The sequence below is a fragment of the Osmerus eperlanus genome, chromosome 13 (assembly GCF_963692335.1).
Source record: "Osmerus eperlanus chromosome 13, fOsmEpe2.1, whole genome shotgun sequence".
Classification (NCBI taxonomy): domain Eukaryota; kingdom Metazoa; phylum Chordata; class Actinopteri; order Osmeriformes; family Osmeridae; genus Osmerus; species Osmerus eperlanus.
This window is the reverse complement of record NC_085030.1, coordinates 6,294,399-6,313,431: the sequence shown is the minus strand read 5'-3', so window position 1 is coordinate 6,313,431 and position 19,033 is coordinate 6,294,399. Positions and strand designations below refer to the sequence as shown.

General features: G+C 44.9%; 2 protein-coding genes across 4 annotated transcripts in view; one reads left to right on the top strand and one right to left on the bottom strand.

Annotated features, from left to right (window-relative positions):
* Window positions 1-5,899, bottom strand: part of LOC134033041 (cationic amino acid transporter 2-like) — an 8,740-nt gene extending 2,841 nt beyond the window's left edge. The window contains exons 1-8 of one of the 2 annotated variants that reach the window (XM_062477155.1): window positions 5,796-5,899; window positions 3,731-3,800; window positions 3,427-3,453; window positions 2,215-2,592; window positions 1,562-1,717; window positions 1,204-1,369; window positions 463-599; window positions 79-301 (exon numbers count right to left, since the gene is read on the bottom strand). In XM_062477155.1, the coding sequence (XP_062333139.1) occupies window positions 79-301; window positions 463-599; window positions 1,204-1,369; window positions 1,562-1,717; window positions 2,215-2,578 (1,046 nt within the window). In that variant the 5' untranslated portion in view covers window positions 2,579-2,592; window positions 3,427-3,453; window positions 3,731-3,800; window positions 5,796-5,899. The remainder of the gene's footprint in view (window positions 1-78; window positions 302-462; window positions 600-1,203; window positions 1,370-1,561; window positions 1,718-2,214; window positions 2,593-3,426; window positions 3,454-3,730; window positions 3,801-5,795) is intronic. The other variant, XM_062477154.1, reaches the window with a different exon arrangement.
* Window positions 5,900-7,745: 1,846 nt separating this feature from the next.
* anxa6 (annexin A6) lies at window positions 7,746-18,253 on the top strand. Of its 2 annotated transcripts, none has more exons than XM_062477153.1 (25): window positions 7,746-7,900; window positions 9,079-9,126; window positions 10,367-10,451; window positions 10,653-10,747; window positions 10,868-10,981; window positions 11,182-11,272; window positions 11,380-11,456; window positions 11,616-11,672; window positions 11,814-11,907; window positions 12,125-12,220; window positions 12,344-12,402; window positions 12,840-12,962; window positions 13,120-13,178; window positions 13,653-13,731; window positions 14,564-14,645; window positions 14,756-14,850; window positions 15,128-15,241; window positions 15,539-15,629; window positions 15,792-15,871; window positions 16,141-16,194; window positions 16,316-16,409; window positions 16,594-16,689; window positions 16,832-16,890; window positions 17,124-17,246; window positions 17,818-18,253. In XM_062477153.1, the coding sequence occupies exons 2-25, from the start codon at window positions 9,118-9,120 to the stop codon at window positions 17,875-17,877; spliced, it is 1,986 nt and encodes a 661-aa protein (XP_062333137.1). In that variant the 5' UTR covers window positions 7,746-7,900; window positions 9,079-9,117; the 3' UTR covers window positions 17,878-18,253. The 2 variants fall into 2 exon arrangements, with proteins under 2 accessions (XP_062333137.1, XP_062333136.1); XM_062477152.1 differs by having other exon boundaries at window positions 17,124-17,261.
* Window positions 18,254-19,033: the final 780 nt, after the last annotated feature.

Below are 19,033 nucleotides of genomic sequence, written 5' to 3'. Positions count from 1 at the left end.
CCAGGGATACATTTACCGACAACACGTTTGCTGACAGCCGGATGGAGGGGTGAGTAGCTGGAGAGACGGTTGTCTTACCTGGTGGAGAGGGCGCAGAGTGAGCCCACGGCCACCACGTACTTGGCAGGACCCCAGCCGATGTACTCAAAGGCGACAGGCAGCGGGCTGTTTACGTCCAGCAGATAGTAGGGCATCATGAGGGTGAGAGCTGCCGACACGGCGAAGTACGCCAGGAAGCAGATGAGCAGCGACGCCACGATGCCTATGGGGATGGACTTCTGGGGGTTCTTCACTTCCTCACCTTGGTGGAGACATGGGGATCTGTCAGTTACATGTTGACGCAAGATGCCAAGACGTTCTTCTCAAACGCATCCATTCTCACCCCTAACCTTAATCGCAGATTAATAATCTGATGGTGTTTGCCAGTTGGTTTTCAGATAGATGTTGGTTTGTATTTCTTACTGGTGGTGGCAATGCAGTCGAATCCCACGAATGCGTAAAAGCAGGTAGCAGCGCCGGCCAGGGTTCCATCAAAACCAAAGGGAAAGAACCCACCATCTCCATAGATACTGGTGAGGTTCTCTGTGGAGGTTAGGTTCCTGTTTGGCAGACAGAGAGAGAACCACCTTAGAACCACACCGCCACGACCACAACTTCTTTCCCAACTGACACACGCTGGATCCCCACCCCCCCATAACCCCACCCCTTCATCTCCCCAACCTCCCACCCCCCCATAACCCCACCCCTTCATCTCCCCAACCTCCCACCCCCCCATAACCCCACCCCTTTATCTCCCCAACCTCCCACCCCCCCATAACACCACTCCTTCATCTCCCCAACCTCCCACCCCCCATAACCCCACTCCTTCATCTCCCCAACCTCCCACCCCCCCATAACTCCACCCCTTTATCTCCCCAACCTCCCACCCCCCCATAACTCCACCCCTTTATCTCCCCAACCTCCCACCCCCCCATAACACCACTCCTTCATCTCCCCAACCTCCCACCCCCCATAACCCCACTCCTTCATCTCCCCAACCTCCCACCCCCCCATAACTCCACCCCTTTATCTCCCCAACCTCCCACCCCCCCATAACTCCACCCCTTTATCTCCCCAACCTCCCACCCCCCTACCCCTTCCCCCTCCCCATCCATTCACCCCTAAGGAAAAAGCACAGGTCCTCATTCAAGGAACAGAACGTACATGAAGTCGGCCGTGGCGTTCAGGACGGTCTCTGAGCTTATGTTCCAGTTCGAGAGGTCTCCGTTGATGAATCCAGAGATGATGACAAACAACAAAACCAGGATGTTGATGGCTGTGAAGATCAGGTTGATGGTCGTTGACTCCTGGACCCCGAAGGCAAGCAAACCTTCCGAGGAGGAGACCAAGGTAAAGGAGATATGGCAGCTGATTAGGCTGCTGGTCATGGACACAGAGTACTGACAGAGCTCGAGTGTTAAGTTACTGATTACTGTCCACAAAACACACTGAAGTGGAACGGCGTTGACTGTATGGATCACGGTGTCAACACAGTTGTAAATGACTAGAACAGGGACTTTACCTGCCAGCAACATGATGAGAGCAGCTGCAAAGAAGTCTGGGTAGGGTGCCAGGCCTGGTAGACCCATAGGGGCATTCTTTATAAAGAAGTTGCCCATGACGTTCCCTATGAGGTCATCGAACGTGCCGCTCCACGCCCGAGCGACGCTGGACGTCCCTGGGTGACATCAAAATACAAGAGGTCTTATGTTGATCACGATACAATGTCAACCACTCTTTAGATTCTTGTGGTACCATTTTGTTGCTCTCATCCTTAGCATTAGGAGGTTCGCTTGGCTTTAGATTATTCTAAAAAGCACAGACGTTCTCTGGTCTAATAGACGCTGCCTGAACAGTGTGATCATTTCCCAACACTGTTGAGGCATGATGTATAAATGGGCCCTGTAATGTCCTTGATGGGAACCCTCCTCTCCATTTACGACTGTGCAATAAATGAACCGTGGTGAAGCATGGATTTACAACAGGTGCAATGGAGGAGGAAGTATTAAAGTATTGTGTTTATGGTTGATCATTTATGGTTAGCAATGTTCTCAACTGAGCAGAGCATGTTAGGCCAGAGGACAACATGCTGTCACTAACTCTACTAACTATTATGTAATACCTGGTCCATGTGATACCTGGTCCTCTCGGCAGAGGACCTGGTGGGATGCTCACCTATGACATAGGACAGCAGCAGATTCCATCCAGTGATGAAGGCCAGAAACTCCCCAACAGTCACGTAGCTGTAGAGGTAGGCGGAGCCTGTCTTGGGGACGCGGGCCCCGAACTCGGCGTAGCACAAGCCGGCGAAGATGGAGGCCATGGCGGCGATGAAGAAGGAGATGATGATGCTGGGGCCTGCGGAGGTCCTGGCCACCTCCCCTGAGAGGACGTAGACCCCGGCCCCCAGGGTGGAGCCCACACCCAGGGCCACCAGGTCCAGGGTGGTCAGGCAGCGGTTGAAGTTGGACTCCTCTCCTTCTGGCTCCAGAGGCTTCTTCAGGGACAGGCTCCTCCCAAACGACTTCAAACATTCCATCCTGCTGTGGTCGGCTACCAGGGTTAAGGAAGGGGATGATTGGAGATGGAGAGAGAGACAGAGAAAGAGAGATCGAGAAAGGGAGAGAGACGGTGATATGAGAGAGAGACAGAGATGTGGAGAGAGGATGAATCAGCGAACGTGTCAGTGAATAATTGTCAGATCATCCCCAGCGTAAATGATTTCTGACTTACAAAGCAGATACTCTAATAAAGTTAGGAATTATTCAGCTGTGAAACAGTAAAACTGTCAAATAAGTTACATCTTGGCTTATGTATTCATCTTGCATTTATATTCTTGTATCAAGGAAACACATTTTACACAATTTAGCTCAAACTTAGCAAAAGTTGTTTTTTATAATATTACATTGATGTTGTAAATCCACCTTTTCAGTTCAAAACCTTTCACAATTATTAAGCAGTGTCAAATTAGGATCAGTATCGATTGTCTGTATCAGCATGCATTGATTTAGCACGTTTAGATAAACCCATCATTTCTACTGGTCTCAAGATCATATCAGTTTTAACATTGACTCTAACTGCAAAACTTATGTCTGTGGGTATTACATTTACATTTAGTCATTTAGCAGACGCTCTTATCCAGAGCGACTTACAGTAAGTACAGGGACATTCCCCCCGAGGCAAGTAGGGTGAAGTGCCTTGCCCAAGGACACAACGTCATTTAGCAGAGCCAGGAATCGAACCGGTAACCTTCAGATTACTAGCCCGACACCCTAACCGCTCAGCCACCTGACTCCCTAATTAATGTGTGTCCGGGTGTATTCATAAAGACACTTAAATACAGTCATCACATTCAACAAACAAGAAAACTTGAATCTGCCAGCTTACCTTTTCTCAAAGTATCACAGAGCTGTGCTTGGGAGAGACAATTGATCACTGTTATTTCTTCAATTTCATTATGCTTTTATGTCTCCTTCTTTATAACCCCTCTGATATGATAGTGCTGATGCCTGTGCTTTTCCAAGACGCCCACAGCACTGTCACAACGCCCTAATCCATGACTGGACTTTACATAACCAGCATTACCGAACTCCAGTTAAACAGTCGAATACTGCTCAGTTATCACCGCTCGCTGTCCAATAACTTTGTGTTGTAGGAAGGGAGTGATAGGAGGATTGAACACGACACTCACCTCACTTCAGCCGGAGCATGTTCCTGTGTTGTGAGCAGGTAATCTCAGGGGGCATTCCTTTCCTTTTCCCCTGAGACAGCAGGTCCACCGGTCAGTGGAGAGAAGGGGACAACAGAGGGGTAGAAACATGGAAACCTGTCAGTTCATCTTCCTGGAGCACGGCACTAACATGAAATGCAGCTTTCGACTTCGAAGCAAGTGTTCCTGAAAATAAAATGCTGACATGTTTGGCTTAATGCACAACTACAGTGCTGACACCTGTGCTTCAAATTGAACAGCATTTATTGGGTACAAAGTGGATTAGAGATGATGGGAAGTGATGCCCGTCTGATCACGGATGCAGGAAACACAGGTGTCGCCGTTTTTGCTGAGCCCCGTTCTGACCTTTTTTTTGCTGCCATTTGAATTTGCCGACAGTATGTCCCCTTGAGAAGGGTCTTTAATCTTCCTTTTAGAAAGAAACAATGTATTATTCACCTCAGAATGAGAATGTAAATAGCTGCAAGGGTCAAGAAAGGGACAGCTTGTTTACATCTTGGCAGAGGGGAATCCTGCCAGGACGCATCTCTATTCACTTTGGCTGGCATGAGAAATCCTCCAGCCAGAGAGGCGGCCCTTGAGTTATCAGCAGCCAACACTGACCAAGCGTTTGTTGTTCCGCCATCATTGATGTAATGATGGTGACAGACAGGACACATTGTTCTGTTGGTGCCCAGTAGCAGGCTGCAGGCAAGCATTGCTGAACCAAGTCAAGCTGACGTTGATGTCTTGTACACGGAACAAGGCACAGGAACAGTATTTCTGACTTCAGACAACGTAAAAGAAAACGAATTGCTGCCGGGCCAGAAAGACTAATCAAGTGAGGACTTGGTAAAGCAGGCAGGATGTACACGACACCGTGCTGCTCAGAAAACGTGATAATTACACATTTAGAGAAGCGTGGGGCCATGAAGACATGAGGCTTCAAACTTGGCTTCACTCTTTTTTTTACAGTTGTGGAAGCTACAGCGGGCTGTCCATGGTCGGTCATCATCATGAAGGGACTTCAGTTGGACAACCCTCTGGTTACTCAGGCCACACCCAGGGCACGTGTGTGAAACTGAGTGTTAAAGTTCATGAGCATTTGTCAAGCACTCCTCTCATAAAAAAAAAACTTTTAACTTTGACACATTGCTCATTCTTAAGCACATTCCACAAGTGAGCAAGTTGTTGCTATAAACAGTTGCTGTACTGTGTGAGTCCAAGCTTGGCCATAACCTGAGTTCTGGGGTTATCTGTGGGTGTGTGGGAACAACACACACTTCCTCTCTGTCCTGCATTGAAGCCCAGTCTCATTCCCGCTCTCTGTCTGCCTGGTCCTACAGTATGTGGTCCTGTGCGATCCTAATGAATCTGTGAGGCACAAAGCAGCTTTCATGGCTTGGAGAGAGCAGGGCTGCACACTTACTCATTGTGAGGTACTGTAGCCTCTCTCTCTATGGTCTCCCATCAAGGGATTTCACTCTCTAATCCCCTGTGGCATTCACCTCAGCAAGTCTGGCTGCCTGCTGTACCTGCCGTCCGCCCTGGCTGACTGCCTCCAAACTTTCCAGACTGTTTTCTTGGCTGCCTGCTTCTGTGTCGGTCTTCCAACCTGCTTTCCTTCCAAATCTCCTGCCTCCCAGCCTGCCAGAGAGATGAGGCCCCCTATCTAGACTTCTCTGGAAGAGATAAGGCCCGAGGAACAGCGGTGCCAGTGATGCCGAAGCCAAGACGTGTGCTCCCTCCAGGAGACCAAGCTCACGCGAGGACGTGGTTTATGTGCTGCCAGGAGCTGCATCATATAGAAACTCATAAAAGCCCACGTGTGTGCCGTCCTGCCTTCCTCGTGTGCCCACGGAGACTTCCCAGATGTGGCAGAAGAAAAGCCGCTGATATACACTATTCACCTGGAAATGTAAAGCATTATTAAGAGAAGTAAAAGGTTATTTGTTCGAACTTGTATCTGTAGCTTTTCTCTAGTTCTCTTCAAAACACTCCCACACTCCCATGCATGGTGCAGTATGTCTGACATGAACTCGGTTACCTTGTCTGAAGACCCCCAGAGTCAGAATGGTGAGTGTGTGGATGTTGTCAAAATATCCGTTCTGTTTACCCAGATGAAGGAGAAGGATTTTTACGGCAATATATACAAGGCTGGCCTGTGTGACCCTCCCACTCAGTGGAATTAGTGACAAAGTAGCCTTTCTCACTCCAGACTCAGTTATGACCAAAATGCGCTCATTATTGCACACGGGGCACAGGGTGAGAGCTGTAAACAGCAAATCTCAAGCTGAATGTCCCAAATGTTTTGTGCTCTACTTTTTTTTCACTTTTAAAAGGTTTGAAAGGTTTTTCACTTTTAAAAGGTTACTTTTAGTCTCCGTTAATCATGAGAAAAGTCTGCTATATCCATTTATTGCCATTGCAAAAATTGTATCAGTTGCAAACATCTTGTTTTATTTTTTCATCCTGATATTTGTCTCTAGAAATGAACAGACACTAAAATATCCTTCTATTTAGCTTATAAATTATGAAGTGTAATATATTCTTCTAGCAGTAGGTGGCAGTACATGTAACCTCAGTAGTGTAATGGCAAGTTTCCTCACCTCACTCTGGTGTGAGAATATCATTAGATCAATAGCCACTTGACTTGATACTTCTTGTTTTGAAATCTGATTAGTAAAATGGTACTCTAAGTTGTCAGGGAACATCTGAGCAAAAAAGCTGCGTTGATTCTGTCTTAACCTTGTTTGGCCCAGTCCGGAACACCACGCTGGATCGAGCCAAAGAACACAGGATGGACCCTGAGCAGTGATGCAGTAGGAGATGTGTGTGTTTTCAAGGAGAAGGGGGGGGGGGGGGGGGTAACAGGTAGTGGGTGAAGCGCTTCTGCTGGGAAGGCAGGATTACATTTTTGACATTTGGACAGCTACAGTCCATCTTCAGTCATGAGGGGGTAAACTACAGTTATGTTTCGCCCACTTCCCTTTGGCATCCTCCTCCTAAACTCTCTCTCCCCTCCCTCTCTGGCTCTGCATACCTCAACCTCATACTGGAAGGACAGAAATAGAGCAGTCACAATCTCTCATGCCGATGCCAGCACGATCCTCACTGGTATAGAGTCATTTGACTTTAACACTTTGTCTGCACAAGACACCTTGCCATATTGCACTATGTTGCCCTGGTTATATTTGTATATTATAGCTATTTTATATTCTATTTTATTCTAAAATGTAATATGTTACTCCCTTAGTATTAGTTAGACTTTGTACCTTTAGTATTAGTTAGACTTGTACACAACTTATTTAAGATTCTTATATGTTTAATGTATGCACCTTCCTGGCACAGTAAATTCCTTGTCTGTGTGAACTTTCATGGCGAATAAAACCCATTCTGATTCTGATTCTGATTTCTCATTAAGTCTAAACTCTCACCTTCTAGTCATTCCTGTAAAAGCAGGAGTATTTTACATTCCAGGACATATCTAAATTGATTGGGTTTAGTAGTTTAGTTTGCTGTTGTATAAAATAAAACTGTGAATAAAAAGGGAAAGAGGTGTGTTCTCTTTGCGAGGAATGGGACATAATATACAGTGTCTGCCACAGTACATTTTTTATTTATAATAGTCATAACATGATTTATTTTCTGTCAGTTTGTGCCTAAGCTTAATGTCTGTGGAAAAACACGTTTGGTAAATTATGTTATTGTATTGAGAGAACTCATAACTAAGGTAGGCCTACTGATGAAAAAGAATGATGCTCTTGCGCATGCTTTTGCAGCATATCCTGGAATCGAATTTGTCCAAATAGGCAAAAAGACTGCTGCAAAGAAATACTCAAACAGAATAAAACTGTGGTGCCTCTTAATCCATGTAAGTGAAAACCAAAGCCATTCGAGGTTTTTTTATAAACTCAAGAAAGGAGACTTATTTCGGTAACTACGTTAATTTACCGTAACACTTCGTCGTGTCTTCCCGGTTGAGCACAAGCTTTTGACACGCCGCCGGAGATAGCCGCAGTTACAGTATTACGTCAGACCCGAGGACAGGGAACGGGACAGCTGGAGTTTCAGCCGGGCGAGTCGCACCCGAGATAGCTGAGGACAGCAGGACTGCGGCTGGACACTTGCACAGACATTCATTCTTAAAAGGTAAGATAACTCTCTTGCTGTGTGTTGACTAAATTAGTTAAAGCTGGAAGTAGGTTTACATAGCTACTTCGATATTTAAAGTTACGGTTTTAAAAGGCTTTATCAGAATTACATGGGATTAAAATAATAAGACAGCAGTCTCCAAGTAAATGTAAGATTGTAGGTCGGAGTGAAAATAACTGATAAAGATGAGCAATATAACATTTAAAATACACCCCATCTTGAATGTGAGATGACAGTTTACACTTAAGTCCTAAGCTAAAGATGAAAGAATTTTGTGGACAGAAAGACACGGGTGTGGTCTTGCTTCAAGTCAGTAAAGTAAACTGCATGCAAAGCCTACCGAATAGCTATAGCACACTCTATCTTTCTGTACATGTCTACATCTCAAAACTGCAACTTGCATTTGTATTATAAATGCAAGTTGCAGTTTTGAGATGTATTATGTATTCAACTGTCCATTCTTTCCTGGTGTCAGATCAAAGTTTATGTTTTAAACCCAAAATGTAAAACAATGTAAGTCTCATTTCTTTTATGTGGGTCTTAAATAGTTATGGTATCATTATTTTCCCATCTGTATATTGGAACACACATACTGAGTACACAGTTGTGGAGTTTTACATCTTCACAGAATCCAGAGAAGGGCTACATTTGTACAACTTTATTATTTTATTAGGTTAACCTTTCTCAGTAGAAACATTGGTGCAGACAGAAGCTAGCTGCCAAAACACGCTCACAGAAAAGTGTTGCTTAATGTAGGCTAACGCCAGCTCTCCCTGGGTGAACATTGGGTCAAGTGATTTCATTTAAAATGGCCTCCATGGGCCCCTTCTGTCTGTCCCTGTATAATCTTGTTACTCTCGATGCAAACAGCATTTAGATGACTATGCCATACATGGACAGCCCTTGCTCAGCATGTTCTGTCTACAAGCAAGAAAATCAAAGGCAGGACAGGTGGCTTCCAGTGACTAAATGTATTGCACTGTCCATCCAAAGATGTTTGGATTTTTTGCTGAATGTGTGCGCTATTGTGTGCAATGGATCTACGCTGACTACAGCATGCTCTTTTGCCTACTCATCAACAGCTAGTTTAGGAATGGATGCCCTCTGAGTTAGCTGTCAAAACGTGTTTTGTTGTATCATCTAGCATTCTCACCTCATCGTACTCCCCTGTTTAGGTTTCATTTCCTGTTTATCCTTGAGACAGAAGAGCAGCTATGGGAGGGGTAAGTGTGTCTCTTCCTATCCTCTGGTTGAATCCTGTCATGTGCTCATCAAGACTCCAGCTGAGGCACCACAGAGGAAGAACAGTATCATCATGGATCATGTCTCAGAGCCTGTAGCTTTTGGGATATTCAATATCAGTTTAGCGATAATGAGGCGTGCAGAGCTGGGAGCCAGGTATTGGTGGCAGTCTTTCCTCTAGGCAAAGGTTCATTGTGCATTGACACTAGTGTAGAATTGCAATGCTTTATGGTGTACCTGGACGGGTCACTGACAGACAAGGGCTTTTTGGAAGCAGCGTTTATGACAGTGGGGTTCGGGGTACTCAACAGTACTAAACCCTTGTGCACTAGCAGCCTTGATGCTTAGCTCATTCGGTGTTGAAGCATATTTGTATGGCCTTATTTGGCAACACAAAGACTGTTCGGACAAAAGGCTGTTGCCAGGGATACTGTTTTTTTTGGACCTTGGTTGCTAGGTGGGTAAGACCTCCCAGCTGTCCCGAGGAGTGATGGTCACCGTGGTAATGCTGTAGCAGCGGTGTGGATCTGAGCATGTGTCTTGGGCCCTTGTCTGGACAGATATTGGCTCTGTGCCTCAGTGCAGTAAAATTCTCCCAGCAGCTGCTCTTAGAGCTGGTGAATGTAAGCCTAAATGCAGGGAGAACATTTGTCTGGCATGTTTCCTTCTGATTAAACCCTTACCTTTGAGCTAGACAACAGAGAGTATTCTGCATGTAAATGACACCGATTAGGATAGAGATCCTGGATCACTCAAATACATGTGTTCAAAAATGTTATTATCTGTAATCAGCGCCGTGCTGAATGTAGTCTTCAGAACACGTTTGATTTGAATGACATGCCTTAGAGGAGCCATTTTGGATTAGCCTTGTAGAGGTCAGTATGTTTTATTTCAGCCCCTGCAGACTTGAATGGGAGATTTCTCTCTCAGGTCTATCTGTGTAACCTGACCTCACGTGGAGCCTCTATGTGCCCATCTGGTGGGGGCTGGGAGTGGGGGAGGGTGGCAGGGGGATATGTGTCAGCTGTCTTGCAGTGAGACCTCTGCCACTCCAGGCCAAACCCCAGGAGGGAACTATACCCACCCTGGGCAGGTAGCACTGCCTTCTGACAGGTCCCCCCTCACTATCCTGCACCCACTCCTCCCCTGCGTATTGTGAGAAATACTTTTAGTTAAGTCACCCAGTACAATCATTTAAAAGGAATATTTCTCGTCTTTCAGGGTTTCCGAGGTACGATTACTGACGCTCCAGACTTTGATCCCAGCGCTGATGCTGAGACTCTCTACAATGCTATGAAAGGCATAGGTGAGTGGCAGGACACTGACCGAACAGTTCCCCATGGCAGCCGGTTATGTTCCGTCTACCATTTTAGCTGTTCCAAGTGTACCTCCATGAATGTTCATCATCCTAAGGCAAAACAAGGAACCAATGTACAAAGATTTGGGCTTCTTGTTTTTTGATAGCGGTAGAAATGGTGTTTCTTGTGTTTGGTCCCATGCTTCACAGGCAGCGATAAGGAGGCCATCTTGGAGTTAGTCACCTCCAGAAGCAGTGCACAGAGGCAGGAGGTCATCGCAGCATACAAGTCTAACTTTGGACAGGTAGAACAATCACTGTCACCACCTCTGTTCATGACACCCTTCCGACAGGAATCAAACGTGTGTCAATGTTTTATTGTGTCACGCGCTAGGACAGCATTTCATGAAATGTCCCTCCTCCAGGACCTGATCGATGACCTGAAATATGAGCTGACGGGCAAGTTTGAGCGTCTCATCGTCAGTTTGATGAGGACTCCAGCTCAGCATGACGCCAAAGAGATCCACGATGCCATCAAAGTAAGAGTGTAAACCCCTTAACCCGTCCTCTGATCTTACGCAACCACAGAGGGATGGAGCAGAACGTTCTGTTTAGTCCATTTTGACACATTTCTGTGACTCAGTCGCTTTATGATATATCATGGTTGCAGAATCTTTATGTTAGAAGTTTGTGATTTAGCAGCTGAGACTGCGTTTTTAACACATCTGATGATTGACAGGGGGCGGGGACAGATGAAAAATGCTTGATTGAAATCATGGCATCCAGAAACAATGATCAGATCCACAACATGGTGGAGGCCTACAGGGAAGGTACACTCCCTTATCCTTTGGGGCAAATCTTATTGTCCATACATAAATACATACATAAATATGAAAAAAAAGAGAGTGTCATACAGAATGTTCTTGTTTATCTGCAGCTTATGGCGACATCGAAGAGGACGTGATAGGGGACACTTCAGGACACTTTAAGAAGATGCTGGTTGTTTTACTACAGGTCAGTTCAATGTTGAAGCACTGGACACCAGCAATGCTATCGAGGTAAACAAAGGCTTGTCTATTTGAACCACAGTGTTTTCAATGCTGTGCATATTAGCTTATGTACACTGGGTGACTTGTCCAAGTTGTAAACCCGGGGTTGTGTCTGTCCATACAGGGGACCAGAGATGAGTCAGGTGTGGTGGACGCAGACCTGGTGGAGCAAGATGCACAGGTGAGGGTCCTCAACACCACTTACCCGGGTGACTCCTCCTCCACAACCTCACCATGAATGACCCCTCCATCAGCTACTGACATCCCCTCTCCCTCCCCTCTCCACCTCACACCTCATCCCCCTCTCCTCGTCTTGATCCAGGACCTGTTTGCTGCGGGGGAGGAGCAATGGGGGACGGATGAGGCCCGATTCATCATGTTGCTGGGAAACCGCAGCGTGACCCACCTCCACATGGGTGAGAGTTTGGCCTGGGCCACTTAGCATGGGAGTGTACATGTACCCTCTCACCATGACCCTGACCCTCCATGACCCTCATCATCCACTGGGTTAAGGTTAGGGTTCATCTGTATGTCTATGATGACGCATTATTGGATGTCAGTTTCCATGATAGCTCAAACAACCTGTTGCCACAGCTAGTTACAGACATGTGTCTGTCCACTCTTGTCTTGCAGTGTTTGATGAATACCAGAAGATTACAGAGACGTCCATAGAGGACAGCCTTAAGAGTGAGCTCTCCGGGGACTTTGAGACGCTCATGCTTGCTGTCGGTATGTGTAGCCTCGGTCTTTAAACCACAGTAGCCTTCTGAAGTCTGACCTCCATTTTGTTTGTCTGTTTATGATGAGTCACCCGTTCACCTCTCCATCTGTCGGTGTTTTGCTTCCCCACAGTGCAGTGCATCCGGAGTGTTCCTATGTTCTTTGCCAGGCGCCTCTACAAATCAATGAAGGTAATTCAGTTCAGACATGCTCAAGGTGAAACTAGCTCCTTAGCCAAGCCTGTAGCTGGTCAGTGACAGAGTTCAAGCAGTCTGGGGACAAAAGAAGACTTGGAGAAGGACTGGATGTTAATAGTCACAGTGCGGAATAGTCTGAACATGTATCTGGGGGAAGAAAGCTTACAGAAATAAGTTTGAGTCTGAAGGGTCCTGGTCAGGTGGAGGAGGAGGTTAGAAAACTTGCAACAAATGTTGTGTCTGTTCTGGAATAAACAGTAATGACAACAAACCAGGTACACAATGTCGATTTGGAACATACAGTACATCCTGGACTAGCTCACTACCAAAGAAAATTGTCACAAATTCGACTTGGACCAGTAATGTGATACCTAATAGCTACATCCTTTCTAAATGACAAGGGTCTTAGCAGTGTTCTCCTTCATCTACAGGGCCTCGGCACGGCTGACAACAGTCTGATCCGGATAATGATTTCTCGCTCCGAAATAGACATGCTGGACATCAGGGAATGCTTCCGTCTACGATACGAGAAGTCGCTGTACAACATGATTCTGGTGGAGAAGCTTTGACTTACTGTTAAATCTTACTGGTTCAATGTTGTAATGTGCAATAATAATATTTGATTTGATTATTGACACATATTGATAAAACATCATATGAAGACCTTACTCCTACATAGAAAGGTTTGCAAAAACATTTCCAATCCAACAGGATGATACTTCAGGAGAATACAAGCGGACTCTGCTCAATCTCTGTGGAGGAGATGATGAGTAAGTAGTGGGCTAAAATTGCGTCCTGCAGTACCCAACAATGGCCAGGTGGTGGCCAAAGTACTCCATAGCCCTGTTAGATCCTAACGTCTTACATTGACAGAATCATTGAATTATTGTCAGAGGAAGCATCACTGCAAGGAATTTAAAGTTTCATTATGAAACTCTGTTTTTCCCTGTAAAAACATCCGGAAGTACCTAAATAAATTAAGTGAAGTTGAAAGTGTATTATTAGTGTATTAGTTCAGCCAGCCAGTAGCTTTCTAAAACTGAGGTAACACTCCCTGACATGGATTGTTTTTTTAAACAAGCAAGCTAAATGAATGGAAACATATCTTAGACAAAGCGTATTCACATGTAAATGTGTTTTCCTGGAAACTTTTCTTGTGTTGTCTCGTGATAAAATGTACTTAGCAAGGGAATTTGTGGGGTATATCTGAAGTTGACTTATGGTTACCAAATTGGTCCTTTCAGCTTAGCTGGAGAGTTCTTCCCTGAAGCTGCTCAGCTAGCCTACAAGATGTGGGAGATGAGTGCCACGACCAAAATCAAGGTTTGGCCCCTCCGAGTCCTCTTCCAGGGTAGCTGTATCACCGCATGTTTGACCTGGCAATGGCATGCATTTAATTATCCCTGCTAGCATCTATCTCTCTCTGTGGCCCCACCTCATACTGATAACACCATCATGCTCACACAGCACAGCCTTTGTCAGACCCCAGATACCATCAGAATGCTGTCCATTTTACAAATTAGAGTGCTGAAATACTGCCAGTCTTCTATTACAATGCCCCATGTCCAGGCACAAGACGTTGGCTAATGCCACAAACATCCCAGGGTTTGAGCCAGCAGAAGGAAGTCTCTCTCTCTCTCTCTCTCTCTCTCTCTCTCTCTCTCTCTCTCTCTCTCTCTCTCTCTCTCTCTCTCTCTCTCTCTCTCAGATGACCTCATTTGGTTGTTTTTGAGTCTGTCCTCGGTCTGCTATCGCTCGTGTCATGACACAACCCTGAAGGAGTACTGACCCCTTCAAATGTCAACGGAATATTGTCACAATGGCTTTATCTGGGAAACAACTGGCAAAACTTGCTTATGAAATAGATTATTTCAATACGATAGCTGACATGTTATGTTCCAGACTTTTGCATGTTTATAAAAGTGACCCTCTGGACATAATATCCTACAAGGCAATGGTTGGTAAAACCACTTTGCTTTGCCTTTGAACAGCGTGTGTGTAGGTGTGTATGTGTGTATGTGCGTGTGTGTATGTGCGTGTGTGTATGTGCGTGTGTGTATGTGCGTGTGTGTATGTGCGTGTGTGTATGTGCGTGTGTGTGTATTAGGTGCTGGAAATTCAGATTCAGTCTTACTTGCTCTCATCCTCTGTTCAGCTAAGAGCAACAGTTTATCCTGACTCCGATTTTGATCCTGCCAGTGATGCTCAAGCTCTGAGAAAGGCCATGAAGGGATTTGGTATGGCGATTTGGTACTTTCTCTTTTAAATTTACAAAACACCAATGTCAACTTCTATAAGATGGAGCCTAACAGTTTGGATCATTTTTGTTCGGCTATAACTCCTACAGGCACTGATGAAGATGTCATTATTGAAATTGTCGCTAAGAGAAGCAATGAGCAGAGACAAGAGATCAGACAGGCCTTCAAGTCACTTCTTGGCAGGGTAAGATAAAGAGGAGAAGGCTTACTCCACCATTACACATTTTAAAATGCCCTAAATACATTGTAAATGTGACGCCCCTATTGTCGGTTGTTTAATATCTGACCTAGGCCTCAGAAATGCGTGGGCTTTGAAAAATAAGATAACACTGTTTTAGTGACTGGGTGGTGACCTGAATTTTTTTTTGTCCCAGACCACTGACAATATTTCTGTAATTCCCACAAACACCACAGATAAGAGCCTCAGTCCCTGAACATGCATTTTGAACCTCCCCCCACAGGATCTAATGAAGGACCTGAAGTCAGAACTGTCCAAGAACTTAGAAAGGCTGATCATCAGCCTCATGTTGACCCCGGCAGAGTTTGATGCCAAGATGATGAGGAAAGCCATGGAGGTACTGTAGTTACGAGGACAAGATGAGACAATGTTCTGGGTGATACATTACGTACATTAGTGTGTTCCCAGATAAAGCACAGAAGGAGGGATTGATAGATCTGATCCAGTCAGAATCAAACCTCATAGGAGAATTTTGTGGCCATAAAACGTGCCACACCGTGTAATTACGCACAATTTATTATCAGATTGAATTTCACAAAGTGTTTGGAATAAATTAGATTAATAGTTCTGATCACCAAGTGGGATTATGGGAGAAAGTGACCAGGTGTGATTGACAGCCAGTCTGCTCTGACAGGGTGCTGGCACAGATGAACACGCTCTGATCGAGATTCTGGTCACCAGGAGCAACGACGAGATCCACGCCATGAACGATGCCTATGAGCTTGGTAAGCTACTAGCTTGCCTTAGCCCTCAGCTTCCTGTGATGTATCTATGACCGCCTTCAGGGGAAGGCCCTTTGTGTACTGACTGTTGGGCCCATCAATATGCAACTGGGCCAATCACCAGGTGTCTGATTTATTGATGTCAAGAAATGGGATGTTTTACAGCGTACAAGAAGAGCTTGGAGCATGCCATCCAGTCAGACACCTCAGGCCGCTTCTGTCAGATCCTGGTGTCACTGCTGCAGGTAATCTGCTTCAAAACATACACTGTGATAATAATCAATATTGTAATAAATAGAATCAATCATACAAAGAATGTGTTTTTATTATGAGATTGAGGTCAAATTTAGTAGAAGAGAAATGATTTGCACACAAAATCAAAATATATTAATCGCAAATGCATCGTTCATGGTGTTGCCCCGTTTTTATTAATTTTGGTGACTAATTACCTGTAAGTTTAATTGGGTAGAGACTAATCACCTTACACCAAGTCGTATTGCTTTGGTCCACACAGGGAGCTAGAGAGGAGGGGCCTGCAGACTTTGAGAGAGCTGACGCAGACGCCCAGGTGAGTGACGCGACCTCCCTGTCGCCTCTTTACACGGGTTTGGTGTTCAGGTCTGTGACACACATTTTAAAAGTTTAACACTTGCAAAAAGCTTTGCTGCTATTGTTGTTGTTGTCTTCAGGAACTCGCAGATGCTTGCAATGCAGACTCAGATGATATGGAGATCAAGTTCATGAGTATTCTGTGCACCAGAAGCTTCCCCCATCTTAGGAGAGGTAGGCCACACGAGGAGAGAGAGAGTGGAGGACCCACAGGAATTCAGGCCCTGTCATGTACAGCATTGTGTCACAAATACTGCATTACTGATTCAAGCCTAAACCAAATACCTACAATGGTGTTTAAATGTCAGATCACATCTTGAGCCTGACCTTTGATGTTTGACGTCTCATTCTTTCTCAGTGTTCCAAGAATTTGTCAGATGCTCTAACAAGGACATTGAACAGATCATCAAGAAGGAGATGTCTGGAGATGTTAAAAACGCCATGTTTGGCATAGGTAAGGACCAGCCCACTCGCCAGGGGTGGAGGGGTTGGGGAGGAAGTGGGTATACTCTCAATGTAAAATGACATTTGAGCTGGTGAAGTTGTTCTACTGTGTGTAACTCTCAAATATACCTGTGTATTCTGCTTCTCTGCAGTTCGCAGTGTTAAGAACCAGCCCTCTTACTTTGCTGACCGCTTGTACAAAGCCATGAAGGTATTGTTGTTTTCAACTCGACCCCTCAGCCTTACACCTTACAGCACCTGACTTCTGTAGCTACAGCAGTTGTGGATGCTACAGCACTGTAAATAAGAATTTTGCAATGTAGACATTGTTTCTGTGGATGATGGCTTTGTTACTTGTCTGTGACTTTGTCGAAGTTGTAGTGAGTGCTACAGTAACAGTGGTAACACTGCATGTGAAGAAAGCCTTTCTCTTGCGCTGTAAAGGGCCTTGGCACAGACGACAGAGCTCTGATACGCATCATGGTGTCCCGCTGTGAAATCGACATGTTCAACATTCGCAAGGAGTTCAAAGACACGCACGAGGCCTCGCTCCATGAATTCATCCAGGTAGAAACCATGGTTGTAAGTCAAAAACCTTTATATGTCTATTAACTCACTTGTTTGTTGTGTACAGTACTGTCTCCCTGTCGCTTTCTGTCTGTTCTACTTACATATGTTTGTGCATAGAGGATGTCTGTTTGTCGTTGTGTGTTGCACATCCTCCTTTTGGCGGGGTGGTGGGGAAGGCAGTTCTAGTTCTTCCGGAGGATCAGGGCTACGGCTGCTGCACAGCTGTTTAGGAATTTCCCCCGCACGCTTGACTTCCTCTCTAAACTCTAAAGTGGCCTTTGTTGTACAGTTAGATACAACATAACAATGTAGACTGTAAAATTGGACTGCTTATACTATTAGCTTAATACTAACTTGAATATTAGTACACTATCTTTTTTGTCTGGGTTTGTTTTTAGATGGTGCATGACACTAATTTTACTAATGTACTGCATCATCTCAACTAAATTCTCAAAGTCTGAAATAATTTCTTATGTGCAGGATGTCTTCCTGCCCTCAAGAAAGTATTTAGTGTGTGTTTAGGACTGAACCAAATTCTGTGTTAACTCATGATGTGGTCTCTCTGTAGGGTGATACGTCAGGAGACTATCGCAAAACTCTGCTGCTGCTGTGTGGAGGAGAGGACTGATGTTACCAAGTTCCTGGAGGGTTCAAGGATGTTCTAGAAACATCCGATCCGTCCGAACACGCAAACTCACCTGACAATCTACCAGTCAACTGTGCATTGAGTTTCATGAGATTGTGCCACTTCTCTGTGAAACCAAATTACATACGACCTCCAACCTCCCAAATCTCTCAGCTGTCTTTTTTTTTACAGAGCAAAATTGTGGATTCATTTGAAATGTGCCGAGAGAAAGTACTTGGCTACATGTCTAATGCTTACCTATAAGTGACCTTTTAGTATTTTAAATGGTGCTTTCACATAGTTTGTCCAGCTAGTAAATACTGTATAAGATACAACAATGCTGTTTATTTGAATTAAAAGGAACGTGTCAAAAACTGTACTTCAGTATTCATTTTATTATATTTCCAAAATTTTTACTAATATTTGTAATGTTGTTAAATTTTATAACAAAAATGAGGTTGGATCTCCTTACTCACTTCCTCCTTCCAGACCAACATACAGTATATTTTGGGTTCTAGATCTACATACAGTATGGGTTCAAGTATGGGTTCTAGACCTGCATACAGTAAGGGTTTCATTATGGGTTCTCGATCTACATACAGTATGGGTTCCAGTATGGGTTCTTGACCTGCATACAGTATGGGTTCAAGTATGGGTTCTAGACCTGCATACAGTAAGGGTTCCAGTATGGGTTCTAGATCTACATACAGTATGTGTTCCAGTATGGGTTCTAGACCTGCATACAGTACGGGTTCCAGTATGGGTTCTAGATCTGCATACAGTAAGGGTTCCAGTATGGGTTCTAGATCGACATACAGTATGGGTTCCAGTATGGGTTCTAGACCTGCATACAGTATGGGTTCCAGTATGGGTTCTAGATCTGCATACTGCAATATGCTCTAGGAATGGTCCTGCGACTCATTACACTGAGCAGTAGGGTGTAGTTGATGATTAACTCTACTGATGTTGGCAGTAGCAGTGGCATTAGGAAACTCCCTAATAAGCAAACTGATTCTACACCCGCATAAAATATAGACAAGGTTTTACTAGCCTTGAAAAGTCAGAACAGTTGTTCTCTTTCCACTGTTATAAAATACTGCTGCTCATAAAACAACTTGATTCCAGTTTACAGTAATTGACTACTCTAGCGATTCACAAA